Here is a 27,421-nt window from a genome sequence, read left to right as displayed (position 1 = left end):
GACTGTGGAGTAAACTACTTCAAAAAGTGGCCTGAGAATTCACCAGACCTGAATCCCATAGAGCACATGTGGCATATCATTAAAAAATCAGCTTCAGGATCGTGATGCTTCGACTGTAGCAAAGCTAAAAATATAAATACAAAATATTTGGGATCATATCATTCCCAATCATGTAGAAAAACTGGCAAGAAGCATCCCAGCACGTTTGGAGGTCATCAAGCTTAAAGGAAAATCGCTTGGCAAACAAGGTATATCATGTAACATTTAAATGTCTTTAAATGTCTACTGTACTTAAATTAAAGGTCACAGTTATTTACGTCTTGTACCTTAACCCCTTCAATACGGTGACGCCTATGTAGGCGTCATGAAGCCCCAGTAGCAAATACGGTGACACCTACGTAGACGTCATATTTCTTTTCTGAGCTTTCTTCAGTTCAGTTGTCCCATATAGTGTGTTGGATACCAACTGCACACGCCATATGCTGTCCTTGAAATCCTAGTGCTCCTCCCGCTATCCTTGTCTCCACCAATCACTAAAGATAAGCTACATGTGTCCTGCCTTGTGCTCTAAAATTACCCAATGGCATAGACTGTTCCCATCTCTCTCTCTCTCTCTCTCTCTCTCCTTTCCTCCCTCCCCATCTCCCTTCCCTCCCTCCCCCTCTCCCTCTCAAAAGATAAGTTACATGCGTCCCCCCTTGTAACATTCATGAAAACACACACACACACACACACACACACACACACACACACACACACACAGACCAACCAAGGCTTTTTTACAGACATGTGAACAACAACATCAAAAATAGAGAAAGTATTGAAAGTTTAGAAGTAAATGGAGTATGCAGTGAAGATCCCAGGGAAATGGCAGAGGCTATGAATGGATGCTTTCGGAAGGTATTCACAAAGGAGACTGCTTTTGACAAACCACTGGTAATGGAACAGAAAGGGATTATGAAGGAGTTTCAAGTAACTGTGGAGGAGATCAAGAATATGATGGGGAGTTTAGAAGTGAGAAAAGCTGTGGGACCTGATGGGGTATCAGGATGGATTTTAAGAGAATGCAGGAGCAACTGGCAGAAAAAGTTTGTGAAGTAATTGATGCCTCATTAAGGGAAGGTGTAGTGCCCCAAGACTGGAAAAGAGCTAACATTGTCCCAATCTATAAATCAGGTAACAAGAGAGACCCATTGAACTATAGACCAGTGTCACTTACAAGTGTGGTAGCTAAGATGTGTGAGAGGGTGGTGAAGAATAGATGGACAGACTTCTTGGAGAAAATGACATACTTTGTGAGTGTCAATTTGGTTTTAGAAAAGGGCGTTCATGCACGACAAACCTGATATGTTACTATTCGAGGGTGATAGATGTAATACAGGAAAGAGATGGTTGGGCTGATGGAATATATCTGGATTTAAAAAAGGCCTTTGATAAGGTACCACACCGAGACTGATCTGGAAACTTGAAATGGTAGGAGGAGTGCATGGCAGTTTACTAAAATGGATGGAAGACTTTTGGTAGGAAGAGAAATGAGAACAATAATTAAGGACAGACCATCAGAATGGGGCTTGGTGGAGAGTGGAGTTCCACAGGGATCAGTGTTGGCACCAGTAATGTTTTCGGTCTACATAAATGACATGGTGGATGGGGTGTCCAGTTATGTGAGCCTATTTGCAGACGATGCAAAATTGTTAAGAAAAGTGAGATGTGACAAAGATTGCGAACTACTCCAGGAAGACTTGGACAGAATATGGAAATGGAGCTGTACATGGCAAATGGAGTTCAACACGACAAAATGCAAGAAAATAGAGTTTGGCAAGAGTGAAAGAAGAATCAGGAGTATGTACAAGATAGGAAATGAAGACATAAAACCAGTCATGAAGAAAAAGACCTTGGGGTGACAATTACCAATGACCTATCGCCAGAGAGACATATAAACAAAATAATTGGAGAAGTATTGAACTTATTGAGGAACATAAGAGTGGCGTCAGATATTTAGATGAAGAAATGATGAAGAAAATAATTACTGCAATGATAAGACCGAGGCTTGAATATGCAACAATACAGTGGGCTCGAACTTAAAGAAACACATAAGGAAACTAGAGAAAGTACAGAGGGCTGCAACAAAATGGTGCCTGACTTAAGAGATTTGACTTATGAAGACAGACTGAAAAGAATGCAACTTCCGACCCTGGAAAACAGAAGAGAAAGGGGAGACCTGATAGCAATATACAGAGTGATGATTGGCATGGAAAAATGGATAGGGAAGATCTGTGTATGTGGAATGAAAGAATGTCGAGAGGGCATGGGAAAAACTAAAATGGCCACTTATAGGAGAGATGTGAAAAATATAGCTTCCTCATAGAAGGGTGGAAGCATGGAATAGTTTAGACGTGGAAGTGGTCAACGCAAGGAATATTCATGATTTTAAGAAAAAGCTGGACATTAATAGATATGGAGACGGGACAACACGAGCATAGCTCTTTTCCGTATGTTACAATTAGGTAAATACAATTAGGTAAATACACACACACACAAATACAAAACAACAAATTTTCTAATCTCTCTCTCTCTCTCTCTCTCTCTCTCCTTCTCTTCCTTTCCTTCCCTCCCTTCCCTCTTCCTCTCGAAGATAAGCTACATGCGTCCCGCTTGTGTCTAAAATATTAGCAAATGTCACTCTCTCTCTCTCTCTCTCTCTCTCTCTCTCTCTCTCTCTCTCAAGAGAGAAGCGCCCACTTTCCTCTTCGAAGGCAATATAATGACTAAAAAATAGCAGCATAATACACAAAGACGACAAGTATGATAAGCTTGCACGAGTTTCCCGCGTGCCCGAGCGCAGGAAACTCGTGCAAGCACTACCACCCGTATATCATACAGGCGGGCTTTTTTAACATCCGGCGCGAAGGGGTTAACTTTCCGCTATGACAGGATACTATATGCATAAATATATATATATATATATATATATATATATATATATATATATATATATATATATATATATATACAGGTAACTCTTGATTTATGCATGTTTAATTTACGCGTTTTTGTTAATACGCGACCAAAAAAATATTATAATTAATTAAATTTGCGCAATCGGTTTACTTATACATGATTTGGCCCAACCGCATTGTCAAACTGAGCGCCAGACCCAATTTCAAACCGCACCAGTGTGGACAGCAACAGCGAGTGCTTGTGAGGGGTGAAGACATTGGCGTCCTGCGTTTATTTTTTTTACTAGTGTTTACTTTTATAATGTGGAGTTATTTTGGATAAGTGAATTTTTGATAAAGTGGAAAAGCTCAGAGGAAGATGGTGAGTGACTGTGGTATGAGTGGTGAAGGCAGTCACGCAGTGAGTGTTGTGTTTACGTACTCTTTGTTTTGTTGTTTTCTCTTATATTTTTTGTTTTCTCTTATTATTTCTTGCTTTTCCCTTTACTTTAAATACACTTCTAGTATTTAGAATGGTAAATAATAAAAGCATGTTAATTTAGCCAAATAAATAGAGTATTTTGTACAATTTTTTTTAGACCACATCCCACATCCCTCCTATTATCTATTGTTTCTTATGAGAATCACAAGTTTGTTTTACGCAAATTTTGATATACGTGATGCCTCTTGGAACACATCTTTCGTGTAAATCGAGTTACCTATATATCATACATATATATATATATATATATATATATATATATATATATATATATATATATATATATATATATATATATATATATATATATATATATATATATATATATATATATATATACAGTAAAGTCCCGGGTTACGTCGGTCTCCAGTTACGTCAAACTCGTAGTTACATCAGTCCACTATAAGGCAATTTAAGATTTAAAAAATTGAAAATCTATAAATCGTAAAGTGCTGGATTTATTGTTATTGTTGGTGGTTGCCCGCCACACCGCCCACCTCACGCTTGAATACAATAACACCCTGCCTCAGTTCCACCACACCATCGCCCCTGGCAAGAGTGTTATCCTACTTCTGCGTTTAGTGACTCAAGTTCTTAGTATCTTGCTCAATGGCACCAAAGAGAAAACTTCTTAGTGACAGCAGTGATGCTAAGAAAAGGAAAACCATTATGCTACAAGAAAATGAGGACATAATTAAAAGACATGAGAAGGGAGGCAGCAGCTGTGTGTGAGGGAAGTAAGAAAATAGGAAGCCCGTTACCATGACAAAGGGGAGGTTGACGACCTTGAGAGCTCGCACACCCATCACAACAATAACAACTCCGGAGCCTTCGCCTGGGCCACACGAGACTCGCAGCTCACTTGCACCGTCTGCGCCTGTCTGCTGATCCCTATTGTCCTTTTCTATTGCATTTCCTGCCCCACTGCCCACGCTTCTACTCCCACTGCACTGCACTACGCTCCCAGCTGTCCGCCCTGTGGGCGTCACAACATTCGACCTGCCCACCCTCCTGGCGACCTCAGGCGTCCACCCCTCTCGGCAACCTGCAGTCCTTCGTGTTCGTGGCCCTAATCAACAACAAAAACAAACTTGTGTTTCATATTCCTACGTAGTTGTAAATAATATAACAATATAACCTTTAACTTACCTGAATGACCATAAACAATGATTGGTTGAAAACTCGATAATATGCTTTGAAATGTACAGAAACTCGAGCTACGTACAAAATCGACCTACATCATGTTTCAGGAACGTAACTCTGACGTAAACCGAGACCTTACTGTGTATATATATATATATATATATATATATATATATATATATATATATATATATATATATATATATATATATATATATACTATATGAGGCTTTTAACTAGTAGATATATTTTAAGATTGCAACAAACATAATTTGAGAAGTTTAAAGTTTGTCACATATTAGTGAAATAGGATAAAAAATGCCATAATAGCAGATGGCTAAATAGATACAAACAGCATTATACACTAGCCTAACAGGCAATGTAAAAGTCATATATCTTGAAGTATGTACGGTAAATAACAATTCATTATCCTGTTAAAATGTATAAAATACTTTCAGCTAACTAGTTTTCTTATTCAGACACTAGAACATAGGAAATCCTAACACTTAACAATTTTACAATATGGTAAATAAATATTCTATGTAGCTCTGATGACACACAAGAAAAAGAAATAGATAAATAAATAAAAAAAATAATAACAATGAATAAATTAAAAAAATATACATATTACTTTTGGCATCTTATTGATGCCATAATGCACTTGCACAAAGGTAAGGAAAAAGATTCTAAAGTCAAATTCCTCAATGGAGCGATGCAGAACACTACCTAGCAGATGATTAAATCAAAAGTTTTAACTGAGAATTTGTACCAAACCCAAATGTTGCACAACTTTCTCTCTGTCTGCTATCTGGAATATCACAAAGCATTTTGCATTATTGTATGTTGAAATTAAGTAAAATTATGCAAACATATAATGAACTGTATCATCATTTTCCCTGAAACTCCTACTCCACAACATAAATAATGAAAATGAAAGGAAATTAAAAGGCTGAGTCAGTATCAAGTGATCACCAAAGCAAAAGAAATTCAGCAGACAGTCACTAACATATAAAGTGAGATCTTAAGGGCATGCTGCGATCGAGATTACATAAATTATGACGCAAAATTTTATTTTATTTTTTTCAATTCCTGCAGATTATTATAGGGAAAATATTCAGAATTCATATGGTATATGAATCATGGGCTTATGTGTATAGCAACACTCATTCTGATGCAATTAAAGGGACATGAATTGCCTACACCTCAAGGTGGGCATGATGCAATAAACACTCTAAGCATTGCGATATATTGCCTTTTTTTCCCTGTCCTTTTACCACTACTATTGGTCTCTGTGGTGAGGCTCCATTCCTTAAATCACTCGCCTCCTTCCCACCTTGCCATACATCACCCTGCCCATGTGGCAAAGAAAGGCGAAGGGAGAGGTTATGTACGCTCCTGCTTGTAGGCTCTCTTAGAGCTTGCAACATGAAGAATAAACAAAACAGGCTACAGCAGCAGAAGATGTGAGAGATGAAGAAAAAGAAGAGAGAATAGGAGATAAATGAAAAGAAGAGGGAAGAAATGATAGGTCAGTGGCAAGTGAAGCTGAGGCGCTTGGCACGGCAAGGAAGGAGACTTCATCTTAACAGAAACTAAGATGAAATCAAGGAAAAGAAAATTTGAAAAATACATGAGGAGGAGGAGAAGAGGAAAGCAGAGGGAGAAACATACATACCTGGAGGTGCCAATCTTGATTGGAACAAAAAAATTTACTTGGTAAGGATCATCTCATGGAGAAAAGGGAAGGTGCTTCCTGACGGTTAAAATAGACCATAATACTATGAAATAGCATTCTTAGGACTAGAGATGTACCGATGCATCGGTATCGGAATCGGCGGTACCGGCCCATTTTTTGGGTATCGGTATCGGTATCGGCTTATTTTATGCCGATACTTCTGATACCTAAAAGGAATTTACTACTTAGTGATATATTCGATATAAGATATTGATGATACCAAATTAATATAATACAGCGTATTAAGTTTCTTTGGTGATTACCGTATGTCATAGAATACTGTTTTCTGTGGTAATAAGCCACAACCTAGAAATTTAGAATAAACAACTTTTTTCTATTTACTTGAAAAGATTAGGTGAAAGCTCATGTTTCTGAATTGGTCTACTGTGTAATGAATTAATATCAAAGGATGTCAGATTTAATTAAAGAGAAACATACACAACAAAATGAGTTTCTTTTGCTAATACTTTGTGTCTGTTTTACAATTTTAATAATTTTAAAAATATTTTTGATCGCCAAAATATCATCAACAAAAAATTAATAATGAAAATGCACAAGACCAAATGGTCGCTAAAGGAGTACGAAGTAAGAAGTAAGAATTTAAAATAACTGACAAGAATCAGAAGACTGAGAAGATATTCATTCTAATTACTGAGTAATTTGCCTTTGCAAATGGCTTCAAAAAGCTTCTAGAATTGCTCCTATTTCACAAACGTTCTCAGAAGGACTTACAGCATCCCCCAAAACAAAGCCTCCTATCTGATAACGCTCGCCGTCCACCAACTCATCCTGGTGTCCAGTGTAGTAATCACTATAAGTAGTAGTATCGGTATCGGTGGTATCGGTATCGGCCCAATTAGGTGGTATCGGTATTGGTATCGGAATCAGCCAAAATTTTGGTATCAGTAGATCTCTACTTAGGACACCCACCAGTAAGTTAAATCTACCGGCAAAGGCACAAAGAACCTGAGCCAAGAATTCTGATAATGTCACCACAAGGTAAATAGCTCCAAAAATGAAGTACTAAATATGGGAATAATTAGATCATTCTTTGTGTGCAGTTTCTCTATAGATCAACACACAACATATGATAAATCTACCAATATTGATAAACATAAAACATGGGTGCTAAACTTTTAAAACTTTCAAGAGCCATATCTCAAAACATTTTTTGATAAAAAAAACTGTATAAAATCAACCATTACACATGCTGGTTTGAAACTTGGTATACTTATTGACAGGGATTAGGATAGCATTTTGTCAGACCAGTTTTTCCCTAAAGTGATTAGAAAGTTTTTAATGAGGCAAAATAACAGCTTTTCATGCTGTTGATGATGTCATGAAATGCAGACTTTAAAAAAATCATATTTCATGATATATAGAGAAATTGAAAAAAGTGTTCCCTATGTTTCTTTAGACACCTTTCAAGTATGTCCATGCCAAAGCACATTTAAAAAAAAAAAAACATTTTCAATGTAACTCTATGTAAGACATCATGAAGTCATGATGTCATTTGTCTATCACATTCATATTCATACACATCAAAGACAACCAGTAGCTTATAACATTCTGAAAATTTCAAGTCATAAATCCTGTACCTTTTTTTTATTAATTTTTCAAATCTCGATCACAGCATGCCCTTAAGTCGCATTACCATGTTTGTAATTGATGTTGATACCAGTAACAAGTCAAAATCCGTACATTAATATAATAGTTTCTACTTCTCAACATAAAAAAAATAGATCATAGTGAAACAATCAAGCAGAATTTACATGAACTCAAATGCAGAACACTGTGGCAAGGCAGATATTAACCCTGGTTGTGTGTGGTGTGGCTGAGTTCCTCCATGGAGTGTGGGGAAGTGAAGGAAGCAGAGGGTAAAATAGCGCCTCTCAATTCACTGCTTGGACAAGACAACACAGATTTCTTGCCACGTAAAAGCTCAGTACACACAGACACTGATAAACCTGGGGAGATAAGTGAATGATCCAGAACAAGGTTAATCTTTAATCGAACAAAGGTATTAAAAGCATCTAATATATATCTTTTTTCAGTATTTCAGTTCTTACACCAAATACTAATACACTGTAGTCCCTAGAAATGTTTCTGGTTTTGGTTTGGTTATGTCAAATATGTATTTATTGATGGACTGAAATGAAGCAGAATAATGTAATAATAATCAAAATAAAGAATCCTCTCAAATTTCATGATTGCAGCCAGGCAGCAGCTCACTATCTACGACTGTGTATGTTTTGTCTAGTGTGAAGCAGTGCCATCACATCTGAGACACCTTTTATTTGTTTTGTTTTTCACAATGTGGCAGTGCTGCCATCAGTGTTCCTCTCCCTTTCTCTAGCATGCAAGGCACCATGACTAGCATTGTGGGATTCATATGTTCAGATATATGAATTATACATGAAAATATGTATAAAATATACATGAAGAGCATGGTAAGAATTTAAGGGCTGGTATGAAACTTGAGGGGCAAGCTATGGCAATGGTGATTTGAAGATATGCATAAATGATACAATTCTATTAACAATGGTGTTCTTTAGGGCTCCATCCTGTCACTGACTCTCTTACTATTCATCAATGATCTGAACAAAACCTCTTGTTCTATCCACTCCTATGCTGATGATACTACCCTGTACTTTTCCATGCATTTTCATGTATGACTTAACCTTCAGGAAGTAAACATATCACACAGAGAAGTCACACAACACAATTTATGGTCTTTCTAAAATTTCTGATTGGGGCAAAGCAAGCTTAGTACTATCAAATGCCTCAAAAACTCAATTTCTTTATCTGTCTTCCAAACAACTATCCCTTCTTCAAAGACATTCAACTGCCCTCCTCCTCCTCTCATACACTGATTACCCTCGGTCTGTCCTTTAATTATGATCTAAACTGGAAACTTCAAAACTCACCTCCAGCTGAAAATAGCTTCTATGAAGTTAGGCATTCAGCGTCATTTCCACAAGTTTCCTCTCCTGTCCAACTGCTAACTCTGAACAGGAATCTTATTCATCTATATATGGAGAATGCTTTACATAAATGGGGCCTCTACTCATACTGTTCTTCTAGACGGGATGGAATGAAAAAGCTTTTCATCAAATCAACTTCTTTCCTCTGATTGACCGTCTTCATCTTCTTTCTCACCTCCGCAATGTTGTTATCTTGTGCTATCTTCTACTGCTATTTTCATTCCAACTGTTTTTCTGATCTTAATAACTACATGCCTTCCCTCCTCTCATTGTCTGACATCACAAAACTTCCTTCTTTCTTTCATCCCTATTCTGTCCACTATCTAAGACAAAAGTTAACCAATATCATCAATAATTCATCCTGTTCTCTGGTTAACTCTGGAACTTTCTTCCTGCTTCTGTATTTTCACCTTCTTGTTATATAAATCAATTTATGAGTGAGGTTTCAAGACATTCATCTTCTAGTTTTCAATAACTTTTTGGGCTTGGTTTAGGGACTAATACCTCAGTAAGATTTTATTTTTTTGCATTTTTGTTACCCATGGTCATTTCCCCTCCTACATAAAATGACAACTTTGCATATCATGATTTTTTTCTTGGATCAGACATCAATATGACTTATCATCCCTTTAAATTTCATTCAACCCTCTCTCATTCTAATACTAACTCTGAATATCATGAGATTTCTTTTTCTTATTAAACACTGATATGACAATTTGGCATGTTAGGAAAAGAATAAGTTTGCATGGTGAGCTGACCTATTAGCAGAATTGTTGTTGTTGTGGATGGTGAATACAATAATATATATAGAAGACATGATATGTCTAACATTGAATAAATAGTAAGTTAGGGGGTGTGGCAACTATGAAATTTTGCACTTTCTATCATTTGCTCTAAGTTTTGTGGCCAGGGATCAGGTCCAGCCCCATAAAGTAAGGGCAGGAATACTTTTGCTTCTCTGTTGAGAACCAGAGATAAGAGATGATGCCAATGAGTGTGAATGTGAAAATTGTACACTTTGTCTTGGTTATCTACCTTTTTGGGAAAGACAACCTTAGTATACGTATGTATGTATCTTTGTTATGGACTTACTGTTATTACTCTCATCACAATTTTTCTATCAGTATTCAGCAGCAGAAGTCATGATGTACCTAATTTGAGAATATAACTGCCATGATCAAATATAGATGACATATTCCATTAATGCTCATGAGTGCATGTGTAAGAATGGAGTGTACTATACATTTATATACTTGTATATGTAAATACATATTTGTTGCTATAGAGTCACAGACCAAATAAGAAAGGAACAATTGCTTAATCAACATTTTCATTTATTCTGATGCAACAATGGTACATTTAATCATGACTAAAGAATCATACTATCAGCATAAGGAAAAGCATCAACCAAAGCACAAAAAGGATATACTTAAAAAAACTACAGACCCACATGGCCAACTCAAGAATTCCCGTTTCTGAATATTACATACACAAAAATAGCTGAAATGTCTATATAAACTTGACCCTCGAAACAACGGACAAATGCGTGCACGACCCTGTCCGTAGATTGCAAAAGTCCGTTCTTTGCAAAAGTACGTAAAAAACTGTATAAAATGTACGTAAAATACTGTGTAATCATTAAGAAATCATTCAAGCAGTATTACAAAGCATGAAGTACAATAAATAACCTGAAATAGATGACATGAGCATGGTCAGTTTAATGAATATTAACGCTGTTGGTTGAAAATGCACGAACTGAAGATAAAACATGGCGGCCAACAGCTGATGACGCGACCGAGCTGCCACCAACCGGACAATAATTTGCTGGGAACGGACAATCGCGCGTATTTTAATATTCGTCCATACATTAAACCAGACTCCAGAATTTGTCCGTAGTTTCCGAAATCCGTTGATGGGAGGTCCGTTGTTTCGAGGGTCGAGTGTATCTATATACAAGTCTGAGATCCCACTCCATTGAGGTAGGCAGGGCAAAAGCATCTGCATATTGCATACATTCACATTCTCAAACATTACCTCACAACTAACCTCTAGATCTTGCACCTTTCCTCTGATGTTACCACTCACACACAAACATACAGAAACCTCTTTTTTGGGGAGAGCCATAGTTTTCCTTCCCCTACACTGTTTTTCCTTACCCTTCCTCATCCCACCACCCATTCGTTTCACACCATAAACCTATTGTGCACACTTTATGAAAGCACTCTTAAAGATATATTCTTCTTCCATATTAACATACTTTTGCTCTTTCATTGCATTTCACTCATTCTCAGTTTCAACTACTCTATAATTTTTCTTCAGTTTGATGCACTCACTTCTAAAAATCCTCTCTCACTCAATTCATCAAACTTTTATCCATCTTATACCTACTCTCAAACCTGAAATGTAACTAAATCATATATTAGTGTCACACAAAACATTTAATTCCACAGAAGAAATTTGGATAAAACTGTATTCTTTAAAACAAAAAGCTATTGCTACCACAGTAAAGCAATTGAACTCTAAACACATATATGACTTTTGACACAAAAAACATTCAATCACTGTTGGCTGTTATGTAGTAAGCAACAATATAGAAAACTGTAATGCATGGCACACAACTTTATTTTTTTGTGAATCAACAACTAAGACATTGCTTCAAAGAAGACATTACAAGTACAGGCAACCCCCTGCTTAACAAAGGTTCACACAACAAAATTTTGCTACAATGAAGGTTTCATTTTACTACCATCTCCTCGTTTAACGAACACCAAACTCGCTTTAACGAAATTTTATCCAGGTTATTTTTTCCAAGTTTGAAAGCCCCGCTGTATCACGCAAGCCAACAGGCTTTTGAATACACCAGCGCCTCTCATGGACAACACACGCACCACTCACTCCTCCTGTTCAAAACAATAACAGTGTCAGCAGCAGCTCGTCTTTCCTCGCTCAACTTACCACCAAAATGCCCTGCAATGACGCCTAGCGTTGCTAAGAAGACCAGGAAGTCTCTTACTCTCAAAGTGAAGCTGGATATTATTCACAGACACGAGAGAGGCAAAAAACTAATAGCATTGCTTGCCACCATCTTGACTCCATCTACTATCTCTACTATTTTCAAGTCAGCAGACTCTATTAAGAAGGCTGGTGAGACTGTATCTTCCTTGCAAGCTAAAAGAACCACCTGAACTCGTGACTCTACAATGGATAAAATGGAAAGCCTTGTGGAAATGTGGTACATAAGTTTCGTATGTGATACAATGATGCGCCCTTTGTTTACATTCCACAGGTTGCCGGTTAGTGTCTTTCCCATTTCACTCTCCCTTCCTTCATAAATTTAAGATCATCAACATTATAAAGTTATGTACATACATACATTATTGTACATTATAATGACTTAAATTAAACTGCCTAAATGTTTAAGTTCATAATTTTTACTTACATTAAATCTTTCACTGTACTATGATGCACTCTTGCTTTGTTTACTCTCAATGGAAGTTCAAGTCAGGGGTTAAACTTCTTATAATCGGTTCGCTTAACGAAGTTTCGCTTAACGAAGGATTTTCTAGGAATGTAACCCCTTCGTTAAGCGGGGTTGCCTGTATATCTTAAAATTATTTGTTTCAGAAACTCTACTGTAGGCATTTACAGCAGCAGCTACTTAACCAAATACTGAACTCTTACACCTAATGCTTACCTGGTGTTAGGTCATCCTCCTCCTCCTCAGTTGTTGAATGGGTCAACTTATTGCCTTGATAGTTCTCATTGGATGAATGATGATGGGATCCTCGTATGGTTAAAGGTAGGCAAGGGAAGCGTCTTGTAATGCCATTACATAATGTTGTCCGCACTCTCTTTGGTACTTTTTGCATTTCATTAACAAGTTCTTGATCCTGCAGAGCTAAAGCCATATCTGCAAATACAGTTAAAGTTTCATAATATTTCAATCTTGACAAACTTCTGAAGATCCTAATGCTCTCTGTTAAACTGTTTACTCTCACAATTCATTTAATAAGTATCATACTTGCAGCCATCTCTCACATTCTAATAGTTCTAATGAGCCTTTGGATGGCCAAAGTTTGAGTGAATCCTAGTTTGAGAAGACTGAGTGAGAGCAGTATGAAAATTAAGATATCATTGGCTGGATTCCACAAGACTAGCAATTTCCTTAAGATTTGTTTAAGACCGATATTCACGGTGAATCTTAAAAAAAAGATATGCCACATTGAGCTGTCACAGAGATCTCAAGACCACAGTGGTACTCATTCATGCCAAAGAAGCCATTACTCTACATCAAATAAAGTAAGCTATAAAAATCATGTGAATACAACTACTGAGACTTGTGCATAACCTGACCTAAATCCATGGGGTTGTAGAGACCAGTTATTCCTTTAGTCATGGCAACTCTCTCCCTTTCCTTGGCCCCTAAAGCCCATCGGTTCCATTCAGCATTACATAATACCACTGAGGCAGGACAGAAGGGCAAATGCTCTGCAATAAATCTCCGCTGCATCCACAAGGGACATCCATACCCTGCATTGATGCATGGTACCCGCTCATGGCTACACATAAGACGATGTTCACTTGTTTTACAGATGTGGAATCTGTGGGAAAACAAACATTTGACAACTATTCATTAGAAAATTTGGAAACAACCACAAATTAGCATGATTCTAAAAGCACTGTCCTTAAACTTTTAAAAGTTCCATAAGTATAAAGTAAATGCACCTTACAACCTAACCTAAGGCAGGGGTTCTCAACCTTTTTCCCCTTAAGTACTCCCTCAGTTATAAGACCATGTATGCAAACTACCAGTAAGCTGACACCGAACATAATAGTAATAAATTGACTTACTCAATATACAGTGGTACTACAAAGGATATTATCAAATTATTTTATATCATAAGGACTTTATTAAGTAGAAGCATGAACACTACAAGCATTTTACAATGATACTATACATGCAATAGTGAAGCAATTTATTTCATTACCAAGCAATACATGTTGAACTTTAGTGTGAAAGCTGTGCCTGTTTGTTGCAAAGAATTTTTTCAATTTAAGGAGTGGTATTAGACAGGAACACATGTAGATTAAGCCATGATCAATTGCTAGTTTTCATGTTCAACACTGTTGAAAATCCTTGCTCACACAGGTAAATATCCGCAAGGAGTTCAGGACAACATCAGATACAACCAGATGTCTCACTCATTTTGGACCAGAATTTGGTCAGGGTAAGTTTCAAATACATCTTTTGCAACTCTCTCTCTCTCTCTCTGGAGATTTAAGGGGATTTTTTTTGGCAAAATATGGTAAAAATAAATGCTATCACTTTTTTTCAATTATGCTGTATTATTATAAAACAAACACATAGAATTCATTTGGTAGTCAAATTGTGAGATTATACATATGGCAACATGCATTTTGACAACTTTAAAGAGACACAAGTGGCATATGCCACAAGGTGGGCATGGCCCAATTACATAACACCATCCCAAGAGTTTGGAGGATAAAACCTATCCTTTGTGAATTAGCCACTACTATTGGTCTCTGTGGTAACTCCTCACCACTCTCACCTTTCACACAGCATCCACCAGTGCACACAAACAGTTGCCACTCATTCTGGAAGCAGGGAAGGAATATCTGATCATCATCAGTGATCCAAATACCTACCCCTGGAAACCTTCCCATAAACCCCAGGTTGAGAACCCCTGTTCTAAGGGAAGAAAGGACCAAGTGGACTAAGAATTGTTTATGTGGAACTGTAGAGGCACATAAGAAAATAACAGAAAGAGATGTCAAGAAATATAACTTCCTAAACAGAAGCAAGGAAATATGGAACAATCTATATGAAACAGTGGTTATATCAAAGAACATTCATGAATTTTATTTAATTAAAGCTAAACTGCATGTATATATATATATATATATATATATATATATATATATATATATATATATATATATATATATATATATGAAGACAAGACAGCACAAGCTTAGCTCTTTTCCTGTAAAACACAATACAACAAAGTAAATAGAATGAGCTAAGGACATGCACACACATACACACATAGAAGAGGCATCAAGAAATATAGCTTTCCTCACATAAGATTTTTTTTTTTTTTTTTTTTTTTTTGCCATGTAGGCTTTTCATGGGAATTTATGGGCTAAAGGGGATACTTTTTGGGGTACCTCCTATCTCAAAGCCCACCCCCTAGGAAACTGTTGCTTTGAGTGAGGAAGCCCAATCTACACTCTAACCGTGGACAGGATTCGAACCCGTGCGCTTGGAGACCCCTCGGGCTCCAAAGCACACATGGTTCCACTGTACTTGATGAAACAGTGTGTGCAAAAAAACATTGCATAAATTTAATGAAAATCTGGACAAAAATTGATTGGGACACAGAACAGCATGAGCCTAGTATGGCTCTTTTCACAATTAGGTAAATCCAACAAAGTAAATATACACTAAAAAAGAAAAAAAAAGATACCTATATATAATACTAACTTGTGACCACAGCCATTGGGGCAATAATCAATCTCACATGACCATCCTTGCTTAGGGCGCTCCAGGCACTTGCTCATCTTGATACAGTGTTCGCAGTGAAAGTGGATGTTGATATCCACCTCATCCTCAAAGTCCTCTGGTAAAAACATGGAGTCATCACTTTGATCTTCACTATCAGAGGAGTCCACAGGGGCCTCCATCACTGTAATAAAAATTAAGATATAGTATATATACTATGTTCTTTGGAATTAATATTTGTAGCTACAATAAATAGAAAGAGGCATTTTAGAATGGTACATGTGATATTATTATGGATTTCTTGCTGTTTCCAGAACATACTTATGGAAAGATAAATTTAAAAAATGTCTTACTGACAACATTACAGATTCCTAGTTAATCATGTATAGCTTCAAAATACTCCAAATAAAGAGATTTAAGACTTGGGGGTAGCCTTACTTGTACACTGTATGTTATTGTACCAAACTCCAGTAATATTGTACCACTAAATCTAACCATATGTGAGCATAAGAAACCATATCTTACCTAAATAGTTAAAGATGACAGATTAGCGGTGTCACAAACAAGGCTCTGGGAAATTATGAACCTGTAGCGTTTATTAGTAATTAATTAATGGCACTGTCCTAATATAGGATGTCCCTCCAGCTGTCCTTGTTTCCCAGCTCTCCCTTTGCAGTTCTTTTGCTCAACTGATGGGAATTGGGAATGAAAATATGATACCCAAAACTAATCTAACCCTAACTTTAACCTAACCTAACCTATCTAACATAATCTAGTTGAGGCAATACATACTGCTAATAATTCTTCCTCAGAACCCTTTTGACCAATAGCATGGTAATGTTATAAATGCTAGCTAAGTTAGGATTAGGTTAGTTTTGGTTTTCATATTTTCATTCTCACATTCTGTCAAACAAGTGAAAGAACTGCAAAGAGAGAGCTGGGAAATGAGGACAGCTGGAAGGACATAAATATTAGGACAGTGCCTAGTTAACTGAAATAGACATTAAGGGAGTAATCAATGTTAAGATGCAATGAACACCCATGCTCACAAAATCTACTGAAAGAACTAGAAAACATTGTGCTTATTTACATCATGCAATGAGGAGCAGAGTCGGTTTCTGCACACATTATTCAAAATCTGTCACTGTTATTTTCTAGCAATACTAAGATAGCATGTGCAGTACAGGGTGAAAAAGACAATTACAGAATACAACGAGACCTGGACAGGCTGATAGCATGGGCAGACAGGTGGCAGATGGAGTTTAATTCTAAAAAGTGTCAGGTTATGCATTTAGGTAAAGACAACACAAACTTTAACTATGAGATGGAGGGATGTTGGCTAGAGGCAGTAGAGGAAGGAAAGGATTTAGGAGTAGTGATAGACAGGACTATGAAATTTTCAAAGCAATGTTTAGAAGCAAGAAATAGGGCAAATAGGATCCTGGGTTTTATAAATAGAAATGTTAGTTATAAAAGTAAGGAAGTGGTGCGTAGCTTATATAATTCCTATGTTAGGCCCCATTTAGAGTATTGCATACAGGCCTGGTCACCCCACTATAGGCAGGATATCAACATGTTAGAAGCAGTTCAGAGAAGAGCAACTAGGATGATACCAGCATTAAAGCGCCTGGAGTATAGAGATAGATTAAAGGAATTAAACATGTTTTCATTTGAGAGGAGATGTATAAGAGGGATATGATAGAGTTATTTAAAATGTTCTCAGATACAAACTACATAGATGTGAGATCTTTCTTTACCTTAGAGGAGGGAAATAGGACTAGAAATCATGGCAGGAAGATTAGAAAGCAAGGCTGCAGGTTAGATATAAGAAAATATTTCTTTAGTCATAGAGTGGTAGACTTCTGGAATGCATTGCCAGAGACGGTTGTAAATAGCACTAGTTTGACAATGTTTAAAACAGATTAGATAAGCACTTAAATTTATTAGATTTATAATTATGTATAGCACTGCATGATAGTTTTTATAAGAAATTTACTATAGTTAAATAAGACATGATCCCCATGTATGGGGACCACAAATTGTAGAGGATTTCGCTGCAGGACTTAGCCCTGTTAATGGGCCAAATATTTAGAATTAGTATATAATGTATTGTGTACTTGTAAGTGTATCTTTAAGTACTGATGACGAGGTCGCTGTGCGACTGATACAGGATAACCTAGATGGGCCCTGGTGGCCCTTTGTTATCCTATTATTTATGTTATGTTATGTTATGTTATCTACACACACCAGGAACACTAACGAGTACACCGTCTTTTTATACTGCAATTGTCTCTATCTAATTGTATATGTAAATTTAAAGGAACAATATTGTAGGCCTCTATTGTTGTGTTGTTTATAACATGTTTTTTTGCCAGCTGGATGGAGTACAAGGTAGTCAGACAAGCAGAGCAAGGCCATCACCCATCAGGCAAGTAATTCAGTATTTTTAGCTGTTAACACTGGCTAATATTCCTCCTGTAACGAAATTTCTTGTCTGTTGTATTGATTCACGTCTTTACTGTACGTTATTCTTGTTAATTAGAATAAAATCAAGTCTTTACATACCATCAGACTGTATTAATAGGTCCTCGGCTGTGCCACCCTCTAACTCGGCACTCGGCAGGCGGAACTGTGCATCTCCCTTGAGGTGTGGGACAGTTTTTTGAGGCGTGGGACGGAGACTTCTTTAATGCAAACTTACTGGCAACCTCAGCTTAAATACACTAAATCACATTACGGATCTATAAACTATAATTATCTACGTGTAGTATTCTATTATTCTTTTAATTTCATTTTATTTGTTTAACTAAGTACACACTTCCAGAACCGAGCGTTATTTGAGATGGTCCGTCTGTGATTCCGGCCAGCTGACTGCCAGCCGCCAAGTGTAAATACTTTACTGTATTGTCACAACTGTCAAAATGTAGTATCTTGAGGAACAAAGCATGCCAGGCTTATTTTACGCAAACATTCAAGCGTTAAAACAGACTAGTAAGCTGTTGTTAGCATCATTATCACTAATACGTGCAGTAATCTGATCTGCCTCACTGCCTTGACTCTCATCCATCAAAGTCAAGAGGAGATGAGAGCCATATCCTTCCTCACATTTCTTACGTAAAGGCGGGTTCACATGTCAATATGCGACTGAAATTGTAAGTCGCTAGAAGTATCGACTGAGCCCTTCTACTAGTCGGAACGTGTTCACACATATCGACTGAGAAGTCGGCTGGTTGGCAGGAAGTAAATATAAACAAACAGCTCCCCAACAAGATCTCTTCCTCTGGTGGCGATGACGATTGCGATCAAATTAAATCACAAGTATTCAATCCTCACCTCCAACAATACCCTGCACAGAGGGAAGCAGTCATCGGAGAGTGGCAGTTATTTCATCAAACACCTATTTGCGTAAGCTTTTTTTTTTTTTGTAAATTCACTTTTAGGGTCTCGAATGTGCTTTTTCCCTCACCAACTCCAATCTCCTTTTCTACATCGACATCACATTTTCATATCTTTCACCGTGACGTCATAATGTAAACAAAGTCGCAAATCGACTGGGTTTTTTCCCAGTCGCTAAACACCGATATTCAGTCGGAAACTACCGACTCATAATTTCAGTCGCAAACTGACAACTGTAACTCGCCTTTAGTTTACCAGACAAGGAGCAACTTACATAGTACAGCACCTAATTATACAGCTCACAAAGAAAGAAAGAAAAAAAAAAAAAAAAAAAAAAAAAAAAAAAGACAATACATGGAGGGGATAGCGGCGACACAGCGGGTTGGCAGTGGCGGGACAGACAAGTCAGTGCCAAGCTCTCGTGGTGGGCCTGAGACTGAGAGAGACTGCAGCTTGCTTCTTGCAAGGACCAAGGCCAGAACAGAATGATAGAAGTAGGCTGTGGTTAATGTATTAACTGGATCAAGCCTCAGATAAGCAGTTAATGAATATGGAGTGGCTCATAACGATATATGTACATACAAATGCAAAAAACACAGAAGGCTTCAACAATTGAAACAATGAAACTACCTACAATCAAACCATGACTGCATCAGATTCTATTCCATTCTACCCTGATCCTGGGCTGCAGTGGGACAAAAGTTTGTATTTTTCCAGTGATATAACTTTTTCATAAGTTATATTTTTTGTATGTTGTTAATGATAGCAAATAGTTCAAGTTTCTGTCCAAAAAACTTTGCTTTCTGGTAACTATTCAAGTGAAAGTTATAGAACTATAATCATATTTCTGTCCCACTATGCCCCATCTTCCTGCTATTACTATACATAGAACCAAAAGATACTACGCTGAATGTAATGGCACACCTGGTAGTTAATTCAGAGCAATACTTCCATAAATGTTTCCACTACTGAAATTGCTGTGAGTAAAGTCATTATCAAAGTTAAAACCATAAAGTAAAGGAATTTTCTTTATTTTTTGCTTAGGCTGATACTTCTTTATTATTACTTCACCCACTGATGACAATGCAAAATGAAGAGGAGTAATAACTGCTTTCTTCTTGCATTCTTTTGTTCATTATTTTATTATCTATTTTTTTAGTCCTACAATAATAATAATAATAATAATATAGTTATTCCAAGTAAATATATATATATATATATATATATATATATATATATATATATATATATATATATATATATATATATATATATATATATATATATGTATGTGTGTGCATATATTGTAATTCAATATGTAGTAAGTAGGTTGTAGGCAAATAAAAATTCAAAGTGCTTTCAAGAGACCCCCTGGTCTTTAAATTTTTCTGAGAGAACAGCAAACATCTTGAAAGTGTCTTTTCAGGCTTCAGCATACTATATAAATACCTTTATTTTACTTTAAGAAAACAAAATGCATCTTATATCAAACTATACCATCTTTGTAAATTATATTTTCAACTAGTCTAATACAATATCACATAAGTCATCTAGTCCAACATTATCCAAAGTAGAAATAACCTCAACATATGGATGACTCTTATAATATGATACTTTTTTGCAGCATCATATATCTTCCAGAGAAGTTGATAGTAGACAATCACCACTCTCATCTGTAAATAAATATTGCAAGTTGCATCAGCAGAAAGGCAAGTAATCACTTTATCATGTATCAGAAAATAAATCATAATTACAATTATTCTTTTGTTGTAATCATCATCAGTTGCATAATAGCCATTGTAATACTGGTAATACTACTTTAATTAAATAGCCATCTTCCAAAACCTTTTTAATTTAATTACAAAAACATTTAACATTATGTTCAGATTTTCTAGTAGATGTGATGGTATTCTCTGCAGAATAGAATTTAAGTACACCACATTTTGTGGCAAAAAGATAGATATTATGATCAAAGAATGTATAGAAGATTGTATAGTTAGAAAAAAGATATTTGGAAACAGTCAGAAGTTGGATAGGATAAGTGAGAACTTGGTTACTACAGACTTTGGAAGAGCACTATCAAGCAGGCAGGTGAGGTGAAAAAATGCCATTGATAATTACAGTGGAAATTGATTCTGGAATTTAATTGGTTCTTCAATTCTGTTTGAAATCCAAAATGTTTTACCTATATAATTCAAAGTAAAATGGATTATAGTAATATGTTACCAGACAGCTTTCCATCCTGTCTTAGTGGATATAACAGACACTCCCACTGCCGTGATAACTGCTCCATAGCAGTTCCATTTCAGAAACTATATATATACAGAAAGAATGTATTGAATGAACTTTGTAACAAGGAAATCATCAAAAGATACTGTTTGACCATGCAGGTGTCCTCTTGGTCACCGGCCTAGTGTATCATATATTGTGTGTCTTCTTGTATATCATCTATTGTAATATTTACTTCATCATGTATTTAATTTTCTATATATTAAGCCTCAATTTCGATTGCACCATCTCATGCAGCGCAGACATTCCATACACACCCGCATTCCATTGTCACCACACCTTCCTCACTTCATGGTGCCGGACCCAATCAGTTTAAACCTTCCATTTGACGTCAAGGTGCTGGGTCAGGTCAGCCAATCACCGAGGTCGTGACCCAGCGCCTCCTCAGGTCAGGTCGGCTCACATTCACCTCCTCTCACTCTCATTCTCTCACCGTCCACACTTCTGTCAGGACGTACCATCATATCATCAGCAAGGCAAGGCATGGGTGCTCGGGTATCTTTGTTGTTTGTGTTTTTTCAATAGATGTATAAACTTTCTTGTGTGTTTCCGTCTTCCCTCATCGTTAGTAAGGAGACATCAGCACAAAACTCTCTTGGCAAGACATCTATTATCTAGAATCAGGTGATTCTTCCTCATTACCCAAGTTACATGTACCTCCAGACTCGTTCGAGCTCAGGGACGAGATCTTTTATAAATCTACAAATGTTGCTTCTGACGATTTCTTCCGTCATGTGTTGCAACTTGTCGTACTGCAAGCCTTAGTACCTGTCATTCTTTATCACATCCACAACTCACCTCTCGCTGGTCACCCAGGCAAAGAGAGATCTCTCCGACAAGCCCAATGATCGTATTTTTGGCCTTCGGTGTGAAAGGACATCACTCAGCACTGCCTCTTATGTGTCTCATGTGCCGAACATCGCCCAGTACGTCATTTTGAATCTCCCAATCTTTCATATCCCATCCCTCATGCACCTTGGAACAGCCTGTCTATTGACGTGCTGAAGCTTCCTCTCACAGAAAACGTTCATCAGTATTTGCTTGTTTGCGTGGATAGTTTCAGTCGGTTCAGCATCTTGGTTCCTCTCAAAGACAAATCTGCACGTTCCATTGCAAACGCATTGATCAATGAAGTCATATGCCGCTATGCTACTCCGCATGTCCTCCTATCGGACAATGGCACTGAGTTCAACAATACCATACTCAAAGCAGTTTGCGATTCATTTCACATCAAGAAATGTAACATCATCCCATATTCTCCTCAAGCGAACGGTAAAGTAGAAAGAGCTAAGCGTCGTATCCTCGATATCCTCCGCTTCATTGCAAGTTCAAACTCTGCATGGGGATGCACATATTCCTCTCGTTGCTTGCTCGCTGAATTCCGCTATTCACTCCTCCATCAATGAGTCTCCGCATTTCGTCCTTTCCGGTACAGACAAGCGACTCCCACATGAGCTTCTCTCTTCAGAACCTCGTCTGCTCCATTGCCTCGACGATTACATCAAATGCAGAGTAAATACTTTTCAGCGTATCTACATGTCTGTGCGAGACAACCTCTCTGATTCCCAGGAGTCAATGCTGGAAAAGCAACATCGACGCTCTACCCCTCGCGAGATAGGAATTGGAGATGTTGTATTCCATAGAGTCCATGACCGTCACTCGAAACTCGACCCGCTCTTCAACGGCTCTCACCGAGTCATGGAGCTCATGCATGATCATAAGGTGAAGATCCTCGAGCTAAAGACAGGCAAAGAAGGCATCGTTCATAGAGATCACCTCAAGCGTGTCGATCTTGGGTTCGACACGGACACCACCACGCCTCTGACACTCCCGCGGCAAGGGTCTGTCAGCATCGACAGTTGGCCTGTCTCACCTCCTCCCCTTCAATTCCCTATAACCTTCGGTCTCGCCCAGCATAGTAGTCTGTTCTCTATTCCTCCTCCTCACGTTTCTTTTGCTATTCCCATTCCTCCTTACTCGTCTGTATATATTCATGTATATGTTTTCATGTATTTTATCTATATATAATCTTGTATTATATTGTATTGTATAAATGATTCACTTACATCATTGTCCCCCTTCTTGTTCATTTAAGTTCTATTTTCTATGTATTATTGTTGACATCCGAGGACGGATGCTTCCAAGGGGGAAGTAATTGTATCATATATTGTGTGTCTTCTTGTATATCATCTATTGTAATATTTTCTTCATGTATTTCACTTTCTACATATCAAGCCTCAATTTCGATTGCACCATCTCACACAGAGCAGACATTCCATACACACCCACATTCCATTGTCACCTCACCTTCCTCACTTCATGGTGCCGGACCCAATCAGTTTAAACCTTCTATATGACGTCAAGGTGCTGGGTCAGGTCAGCCAATCACTGAGGTCATGACCCAGCGCCTCCTCAGGTCAGGTCGGCTCACATTCACCTCCTCTCACTCTCATTCTCTCACCGTCCACGCTTCTGTCAGGACGTACCATCATATATATCATCAGCAAGGCAAGGCGTGGGTGCTAGGGTATCTTTGTTGTGTGTGTTTTTTCAATAGATGCATAAACTTCCTTGTGTGTTTCTGTCTTCCCTCATCGTGAGTAAGGAGACATCAGCACAAAACTCTCTTGGCAAGACATCTCTCCCAACGGCAGGCACAGGTGTCATGAAACCTACTCGATATACTTAAAATACTAATGACATAATGTTATGACCCAAACAGTAAGTAATACTCCATGAAACCTTTTAAACCCCTCTTGGATTCGTATTTCAAAATCCGCATGCATATCTTACAGGTATTGGTGGATTTCTTCCTGAGGAGGGGAACCTTAACCACACACGGCTGCCATTACATAGCAGACTGCCATCATCTCCATATTTATTTACCAGCTTCCTACTGAGCCAGAATCTGCCCTCTCACCAGGTATCATACTTTAGAAATACCTGTGCACCTTAAAAAGAGTCTGTGTAAATATGTAACTGCAAAACCTTGGTGTAGTGGGTGTAAAAGCCTAATATATGTTTTGTTCTCAGGGAGGGACCACTGCCATGTCATCTTACCTCTATAGTACTGTATGGTCTGAGTCAGGATTTAGTAAGGGGCCTTACCCTCTGCCAAGGTCAATTTGATCCACATCGGGTAGACCCACATCAAGTTTCAGGGAGTGCCACAGTTTGGGTGGCACTGGATGGATAGGGTAAAGTGTTATCATGTGTGTATTTACCTAGTTGTATATTAAAGGGTTTGAGCAGGGCTAACAGTGACCTGTCCCCATGCCTACATTTATCCAACTTTTCCTTAAATTTATGCACACTTTCTGCTGTTTCAATTTCTTCACTCAATCCATTCCAGATGTCCACCATCCTACGTGTAAAACTGAGCTTCTTAATGTTCCTCAGACTTTTCATGATCTTGGAATGTCCTCTTGTTTGTCTATCTCCATCCTCTGTCAGTGATACCAGATCTTGTCAATCTATTTTTTTTCCATAGAGTTTATTAACTTATAGATTGTTATTAGGTCTCCTCTTTCCTGTCTCTCTTTCAAAGTTGGTAGTTCCATTTCCTTCATTCTTTCTTCATAGGAAAGATCCCTTATTTCTAGGACCATCTTTGTAGTACCCCTTTGGATTCTTTTTTAGTTTCTTCATGTTTTTCTACCTGTATGGTGACCATACCACTGATGATCCTTTTCATCATACTCTTACCCATGTAATTGAATGCCACCCTGATGTTAGTTACTGTCTTGTATGTTGAAGCAAATAGTCCATTTAAGTGTTTTTCTGGAGTCAAAGTGTTTTGTGTAATCACTCCCAGGTCTTTCTTTTCACTCTTTTTCATTATAATTTCTTCTCCTATTTCATATTCCCAAATAGGTCTTCCATTGCTTTTACCCATTTCCATTACATGGCATTTCCTGGTATTAAATTCTAATTTCCACTTTTGGCTCCATTCCCAGATCTTGTCGATATCTTTTTGCAGTTTCATACAGTTACCGATATTCCTCATTACTCTCAAAAGTTTTGCATTGTCTGCAAACAAATTTATGTAGCTACTCAAACCCTCTTGTATATCATTAATATATACGTAAAACATAATTGGTGTCAGCATAGAACCCTGTGGTTTGCCACTAATAAGTGTGCTCCAGTTTGATGGAGTGTCTCTATAAGTGTCCTCATTTCCCTGTCATCCAATTTGAGATATTCCCCTATACTCCTCCAATGTGTTCTATTTCGCAGAGAAGTCTTCTGGTATTCTGTCAAAAGCCTTCCTGATATCTAAATACATGGTGTCAACCCATCCATCTCTCCCTTGTACTTCATCTATTATTCTTGTATTAAAGCTTAGTAAATTTGTTATGCATGATCTACCTTTTCTGAAACAAAATTGGGAGTTATTTATTATTTCATTTCCCTCCAGATATTCCAACCATTTTTCTTTAATAACAATTTCACAGATCTTTCCCACAACACTAGTTAGTGACACTGGTATAATTTAGGGGATCAGTCTTTTTTCCTCCTTTGTATTTAGGGATTATAATTGCTATTTTCCACTCCCTTGGTACCTTCCCTTCCATTAGAGAGCTGTTGATTACATCCTAAGTTGGTTGCACCAATTGCTCTCTACATTTTCTCAGTGTCCATCCTGACACTTCATCTGAACCCATTGCCTTTCTTACACCTATGTTTTCCAGTAATTCTCTAATTTTCTCTTTTTGTACCAAAACAATGTTTCTTAATCCTTCCTGTGTCTCTTGGTTGCTTGGCTCTATGAACTCTCCCTCTTCATTAAATACTGATTTAAAGCTCTCATTAAAAAGTTCACTCATTTCTTCTGTTTTTCATACATCCTATTTCCCTTCATTAACTTAGTACAGTAATACTCCACTTAACGAACGTTCGTCTAACGAATTTCCGGTTTAACGTACTATATAAAGTTAGACCAAAAAGTCCGCATAACGTACAACCACATCCGTTTTAGCAAATTTTCGGGGTTTCAATTTGCCGGGTAAGGGACCGAACACGGCAGCTTCGCTGTGATTGGCTGGCTCCCCGCCTCTGTCTCTAGCGCTCTTGGGGCCGGATCCAAGAAGCTGGTTGTTGTTTATGTTGGTAAAGACAACCTCCATGGCAACCTCCTGCTCACATACCAACCTTCGTAAAATAGCATCCACAAAGATTCGTTGCTGTTGGCGGGTGGAGGTTGGTAGCCTGCCTAAAAGTGCTCATTGGCTGCCAGGAGCTGGATCCAAGAGACTTAAACAACGTTATGTTATGTTATGTTATGTTATGTTAACACGCAAGCTAAAAGGGTCACAAGAAGAAGAAGAAGCAGCCGAGTCACCGTGAGTCTCCGCCTCGTCTGTGGCCGATCTCATCTCTGCTTTATATTTTGGTATTCCATGTAAAATTTCACTTTATGCATTACAAAACAATCCTTTCTTGGGGGCAAGGTTTGTAAAAAGTTAATAGAAATGTTGTTTTGTGAACATAAATGCATATATAAGACAGTAACACCACCTCGAGAGGTGTTGTTCCAGCAACCTGAGAGCAACCTGATAGCAACCTCGTCACCGTCCCTCCAAGCGTTCATGGATGCCATTTCGCGACAGGAGGTTGCTCCGACGTTGTTAAAGAATCTTGGATCCAGCTCCTGGTGCTGGTATTGGCTGCCTCTGTCTCACTCTATCCCGCTCCACAGTACAAAGAGGTTGACCTGTATTTCTGATCCACTTAACGTGTTTTCGCCACTTAACACGTTACCTGCCTTAAGTGCAATACGCTAGACTCTGCCTGACCACGGCGAACTTTGATCCGCTCCTGCACAAATTACAGTGGAGCTATCAGTGAGAGAAGTTGTACGTAGCTCCTCTAACTTCCAATGACTCATATGATATCATAAAAGTAGTGGTA

General features: G+C 37.7%; 2 protein-coding genes across 7 annotated transcripts in view; both read right to left on the bottom strand.

Annotated features, from left to right (window-relative positions):
* LOC123515130 (F-box only protein 30-like) overlaps positions 1 to 18,545 on the bottom strand; it is an 86,667-nt gene extending 68,122 nt beyond the window's left edge. For 4 of the 6 annotated variants that reach the window (XM_045273580.1, XM_045273581.1, XM_045273579.1 and 1 more), the window contains exons 1-5: positions 18,392 to 18,545; positions 15,809 to 16,010; positions 13,657 to 13,904; positions 12,998 to 13,213; positions 8,134 to 8,286 (exon numbers count right to left, since the gene is read on the bottom strand). In XM_045273580.1, the coding sequence (XP_045129515.1) occupies positions 8,134 to 8,286; positions 12,998 to 13,213; positions 13,657 to 13,904; positions 15,809 to 16,008 (817 nt within the window). In that variant the 5' untranslated portion in view covers positions 16,009 to 16,010; positions 18,392 to 18,545. Of the gene's footprint in view, positions 1 to 8,133; positions 8,287 to 12,997; positions 13,214 to 13,656; positions 13,905 to 14,873; positions 14,920 to 15,808; positions 16,011 to 18,391 lie in introns of those variants that run through there. The other 2 variants (XM_045273585.1, XM_045273583.1) reach the window with 2 other exon arrangements.
* Positions 18,546 to 20,576: 2,031 nt separating this feature from the next.
* The window catches only part of LOC123515129, a 65,744-nt gene continuing 58,899 nt past the window's right edge, over positions 20,577 to 27,421 (bottom strand). Inside the window, exon 18 of the mRNA XM_045273576.1 lies at positions 20,577 to 20,895. Within this exon, the coding sequence (XP_045129511.1) occupies positions 20,849 to 20,895 (47 nt within the window). The 3' untranslated portion in view covers positions 20,577 to 20,848. The remainder of the gene's footprint in view (positions 20,896 to 27,421) is intronic.

This window comes from Portunus trituberculatus, chromosome 38, assembly GCF_017591435.1.
Source record: "Portunus trituberculatus isolate SZX2019 chromosome 38, ASM1759143v1, whole genome shotgun sequence".
Lineage (NCBI taxonomy): Eukaryota > Metazoa > Arthropoda > Malacostraca > Decapoda > Portunidae > Portunus > Portunus trituberculatus.
The sequence above is the reverse complement of the archived record's forward strand: the minus strand, read 5'-3'. Positions and strand labels throughout refer to the sequence as shown.